This window comes from Oncorhynchus mykiss, chromosome 7 (genome assembly GCF_057628025.1).
Source record: "Oncorhynchus mykiss isolate SJ-2025 chromosome 7, ASM5762802v1, whole genome shotgun sequence".
Taxonomy (NCBI): Eukaryota; Metazoa; Chordata; class Actinopteri; order Salmoniformes; family Salmonidae; genus Oncorhynchus; species Oncorhynchus mykiss.
Window position 1 is genome coordinate 55,437,702 of NC_143028.1, and position 6,000 is coordinate 55,443,701.

A 6,000-nucleotide genomic window follows, 5' to 3' on the forward strand; every position below is an offset into this window, starting at 1 on the left:
AGTCAGTGCTGGGAATAGTGTACAAACAGCAGCCCACTCAGTCATAATCAGGGCAGTCATTATCATCCAGGCACACACAGCCATGTCTTATACAACAGCACTGTTGCCCATGCCCTGTGGCAGTTAGCCACACATCCACCGACCATTAATGGACTGATTAAGGTTCATATGTAGATTATATGTCATTTATAAACATGGTTACAAATATTTGTTGAAATCTATGAATTCATAGAGGGCGGGATCCCATCTGTGATGATGGTCCTATGATCTAAAGACATGTCTTATATCAATAATAAGACATTGCAAACAGTTAATGTTTATGATAGGCACATACACTACCGTTCAAAAGTTTGGGGTCACTTAGAAATGTCCTTGTTTTCGAAAGAAAAGCACATTTTTTGACCATTAACATCAAATTGATCAGAAATACAGTGTAGACATTGTTAATGTTGTATATGACTATTGTAGCTGGAAATGGCAGATTTTTTATGGAATATCTACATAGGCGTACAGAGGCCCATTATCAGCAACCACCTGTGTTCCAATGGCATGTTGTGTTAGCTAATCCAAGTTTATCATTTTAAAAGGCTAACTGATCATAAGAAAACCCTTTTGCAATTATGTTAGCACAACTGAAAACTGTTGTGCTTATTTAAAGAAACAATAAAACCTTTAGAATAGTTGAGTATCTGGAGCATCAGCATTAGTGGGTTCGATTACAGGCTCAAAATGGCAAGAAACAAAATACCTTTCTTCTGAAACTCGTCAGTCTATTCTTGTTCTGAGAAATGAAGGCTATTCCATGCGAGAAATTGCCAAGAAACTGAAGACCTCACAACGCTGTGTACTAATCCCTTCACAGAACAGCGCAAACTGGCGCTAACCAGAATAGAAAGAGGAGTGGGAGGCACCGGTGCACAACTGAGCAAGAGGACAAGTGCATCAAAGTGTCTAGTTTGAGAAACAGACACCACACAAGTCCTCAACTAGCAGCTTCATTAAATAGTACCTGTCTCAACATCAACAGTGAAGAGAAGACTCCGTGATGCTGGCCTTCTGTACGCCTATGTAGATATTCCATTAAAAATGTGCCGTTTCCAGCTACAATAGTCATTTACAACATTAACAATGTCTACACTGTATTTCTGATCAATTTGATGTTATTTTAATGGACTTTTTTTTTTGCTTTTCTTTCAAAAACAAGGACATTTCTAAGTGACCCCAAACTTTTGAACGGTAGTGTAGATTTATTAATGGTATAATGTGGGGTTAGCGATGTCCTTTTGGTCAATTATTACCTGATATTTCCTCATTGATTGTAGAGGGTTGTCTGTTAATTTCCTGTTCAGAGAATTGACGGGTAATGGGATGGGTTCAAGAGCGAAATAGTTAATCAGGGTACGGGAAAGCAGAAGTTTCTTATCCAGTCTGTGTGGACGTACATGTTGATATTCCAGATAGCATTTATGCTAAAGCACGTGTGCACCGTTATTGAAGTGTATGTGGATGATAATATCTATGTCAATGACCTGAACAGGGGAGTGTTGTAATATAGCATGTATGTTAATTTTTTCATATTGTCATGTATTCTCATTGGTCAGATGGCTTTCTTAAAAAATATATTTAAAAAATAATAAAAAAAAAAAAAAGAGTATGTGATTTTATGATTGGTTGAAAATGGGAGTTGAAGAAGAATACAGTGGGACCACCTCTTGTTTCTAGTTTACTGCTAAATAACATCCCAGGATGCCCTTTTACTTCAGTGTTCAGTTCCCAGGAAGCATTTTGAGTTATACGCTTATCTTCTGGGGCTCATGCCACTATCCGCCAACACGTTAACAGAGTATTTTGTTTTGGCTCAAGCACATGATTTGGTCGGCTGTTTGGGCTCCAGCTTATTCAAAACATTCCCAACAGGAGCCCTGTGTTTCTGTCAATACAGAGAAAGGGAGCAAAGTACACAGCAAGCAATACTTCACTGTTGAGCATGGGGGGTTGTGAGGGTGGCTATGATATGACCTCTGTCAAAAACCTCTCAGAGCAGAGTCATTCAAAAGTTGACTCAAAAGAGGATCCAAATGACTGTCTTCCACGACAGTCCCTACTCTGTCACGCTCAGGAAAGTCCTCTAAGAAGGGGATAAAGGAGTTCAAGTCCTTTCAACAGCAAACACACCCACTCACGTATCGTTAATGAAATATTTTATTACAGTGCCCCAAGGTGGCCACAGCTTTATTTCACTCTGTAATTCCCGAAGCACCTGACCTACAACCACCAAAGTCACTGTCAAGAAGCTTTGACACACAACTTTAAGACCATGCGGCTCACATTGATTGCAACAAGTGGTGGTGTTATGAGTTAGAGAGGCAACTTGAACAGAACAATGGTACAGACAACATTACAACATCTTGCCTAAACTAAAGTGACTTATAAATGGTTCAATTCTCTGACTTAGTGAGCACTTTACAGACTGCAATACTGTAAGCCAGAGTCTATTGCTTACCGTTAATCATTAATTAATAGGACCAACATAGACAACATAAGGTGAATGATCTGCCATTGCTTGGAGAGGTCTGAAAACCTCATTATGGATGTAATGGCTTCGTCATTAATAGGCACAGCCGGAGAGCTATGAAAGCAATTTAGAATATTCTCTTCATTAGTTTAAAATGTTGAGGGGAGGCCAGACCTCATGGGGTCGTTCCACTTCAAAAAGCACGAGAAAGAGTATTTCAACACCCACCATCTCAGATTAGCAATCTTGCAACATCATTTTGTTTAATATAATTTGATCTGAGAAATTAAGCTAATTGATTGCACAATTTTTCTTCATTTTAATTTATTGGATGAAAAAAAATATTAACCTTTATTTAACTAGGCAAGTCAGTTAAAGAACTAATTCTTATTTTCAATGACGGCCTAGGAACAGTGGGTTAACTGCCTGTTCAGGGGCAGTCCCCTGAAGATTTGTACCTTGTCAGCTCAGTGATTTGAACTTGCAACCTTCTGGTTACTAGTCCAACACTCTAACCACTAGGCTACCCTGCCACCCCATATAAACATAGTACCTAACATCCGATTTGGACCAAACGTTTTTTTTTCTAACAACGAGTTATACATGTGAAATCCCCAAAAATACCACCCCAAGAACGGGTATATTGTTTTTAGCATTTGTGGCACAAATCCAATGCAATTCAATGGTACCTATATTATAATTTTTACTCTTCATGTCCAAATCATCCTAAAGTATCTACAAATGTATTGTGTAGCTCAATTATCTTACTTATAGATTATTTGGATATGAAGCACAAAAAGGCTTCAAATAGGTACAAATGACTATAGTGCCACAATTGCAACAAAGAAATTGCATTTGAAACTGTGGCCAGGTAAACAAAACCAAAGCATTCATTGGTTGCCATCATACCTGCTCCATAAAATGCTTACAGGGTAAGAAAAGAAATATGGCATTTTTGTAATTTTGGTTAACTATCCCTATGAATCACCATAATAGCAGGAAAAGCACCACCTAGTGGTCAGAACCTGGTAATAACAAGATGTACCTAACAACTTCAATTAATCATTTCTCTGAACAAGACGGAAAAAAACGAACAAATTTACTGAGAATACATTATATTGGATGAATAAAAATACACAGAGCCGCAGCCCCATTCTACTTCCCTACAAACAAACCAAAAGTGCAGTACCTGCAGTCGACAGTGGAATTTTGGACGCAATAATTGCAAAATATCTGCTGCATACTACATTTGAACTGCAGTTATTCTGCAAAATTACTGCAGTAAAAAAAAAGTTATATTGGACACAACATTTGCATCATACTGCAGTTATAATGCAATCTTTTTTCGTGAGGGTTGTCAGACAGATAATTGATACTATATACTCGTTGTTGGCGTGGGATGTCCATAGATATATATTCCTAATTTCTTACTCATTGTTAGAAAAGGTTTAAGGTACTATAATTACTGAATATTATATACATTTTATAAATTACAATGGCCAATTTGGGTGCAAGCAATTAGCGTAATTTCTCAGAGATCAGATTACATTTCATCAAAATAATGTTGCCAGAATGCTTATTTTATTTCTCAGAGATCAGATTATATTTCATCAAAATAATGTTGCCAGAATGCTTATTTTATCTGTTTCTAACTACAGAAACGATTTCAGAACAATCTGAGTTGGTGGTGTCATGGCTTGCTGAAATGACATGGAACGATCCAGTTGTTAGTTGTAGGCTAGTGATTGATTACACCTTTAGGCTACATTATGGGAATCAATCAGCAAACACTTTTTTTTTAAGGCATTTTATGATAGGCTAGATTGTATAGCCTGCTACTTTAGTGTAATTAAACATTGACATAGCCTAAGTAGCCTATTGTGCGTTGACAGCAAGTTTTCTGTTTTGAATACTTGGAGAATTAAGACAATTCCCGCGGCGAGAGGCAATCCTCTGATTTATAACAGAAGCAGCAGCGCAGGCTCAGATTTATGTTTACTGGTTCTGATTCATCTGTTCCAGTTGTGCACTGGAGGCTAGAGAACCTCCACTGAAATGGGGAAAAAATCTCGGGCAAGTAACTACATCAAAATGGCTAATGAGGGAGATTAGTGAGTTTACCTAGCCTACTCCTCGTCACACACACACACTCTACCTCAAAGCTTTTACCATGAATCATTTCCTCTATGTCTCGCAACATTGCAACAAATTAGATTGCGAATCTTAATTGAATGGATTTCGATTTAGACAAGGAATATAATGTTTGGTGGTACATACCCAAAAGGAGCAGTTTCACTTCTCTCGCCGCCTTCTCTCCATCTTCTCGAAGGTTTTTGTCAATCATTTTGGACCTCTCGGCCGCGGCTTTATCTTCCTGACTCACTGTACACCCCATGGTTCCAAGTGCACGCTTCAGGACTGCTGTTTATCGGAACGATATCACACAAAAATGATGTAGCCTATTTAGGGCTCTATTTCTGAGTGTTTATGTTTTTTAAATAGTTCCCAGTCCAGTGTTGTGTGGTTGAGAAATGCAACTTCCTCTTTGAGAAATACGACTGGAAAATAAGTTTGACTCACCCACAAACCAGCATCCAAATGATTGATTAAATTTAGTCCGAATTCACTTTTCTATTCCAGGTGTTTCCTCGTTTGTAAACCAAGTTTAAGGCCTATTTTTTAACATTCTATCCAAGCCGACAGAAAAAATGTAATTTGTTTGTCATTACGAGGACACAAACTTTGTGTAACAACAATTTATTTTGAGGGCGCGTCAATAAAATCAGTTAAGTTCACGTTTTAGACCAAGAAAAGGGGTCACGGAACCTCAGCAAAAGTATTCCAGCTGTGAAGACCGCGGAGCAGATCGATTTCCGATGCCAATTTGCAATGAACCAAAATTCAATAAACCACTGTGACGCTGAGCTATGTTGCTCCTCTTCCTCTGAGTTATAATTTAGTCGTTCAGTGTGTGAGTGATGTTATGCACTGTTCTCTTCGTTAAGATTTATCACGTTAAAAACCACACCCGTAGCAGCTGTGAAGTTCCTCTCTGCCCAACAAACCGAAGACAGTTCAGTCACCTCCCAAGTCAGCAAAGTGCCAGGGTTTCCACTATAGATAACACAGCCACAAAGTAAATGCTAAAAATGTGATTTTTGTCTTAATTTAAATGTAGGGATAGGCATACAATTAGCAGTGTGATTAAGGTTACTGTTAAAATTAGGGTTAGGTTTAAAATCAGATTTTAAGAAGAAACATTGTAGAAATAGGCGGGGTTTATTACTTTATGGCTGTATTAACTAGTGACGACCCAGTGCGAATCGCCCACCTACTTTGCTTCATGGGAAATGTAGTGTTTCATGAAATTGTCGTCAGTGATACATTTAAAACATGATTAATACAATACCTAATTTACTCATTCATCTCATTTAATTTATCACAGCCTATTCGTTATTGCCAATTACATTTTGCTCATGTCAATG

The 6,000-nt window shown here is 38.0% G+C and overlaps 1 protein-coding gene across 2 annotated transcripts in view; it reads right to left on the minus strand.

Annotated features, from left to right (window-relative positions):
• LOC110528154 (guanine nucleotide-binding protein G(i) subunit alpha-2) overlaps positions 1-5,757 on the minus strand; it is a 94,971-nt gene extending 89,214 nt beyond the window's left edge. Inside the window, exons 1-2 of one of the 2 annotated variants that reach the window (XM_021609981.3) lie at positions 5,096-5,628; positions 4,793-4,936 (exon numbers count right to left, since the gene is read on the minus strand). In XM_021609981.3, the coding sequence (XP_021465656.1) occupies positions 4,793-4,910 (118 nt within the window). In that variant the 5' untranslated portion in view covers positions 4,911-4,936; positions 5,096-5,628. Of the gene's footprint in view, positions 1-4,792 lie in introns of both variants that reach the window. The other variant, XM_021609980.3, reaches the window with a different exon arrangement.
• Between the last annotated feature and the right edge of the window lie 243 nt (positions 5,758-6,000).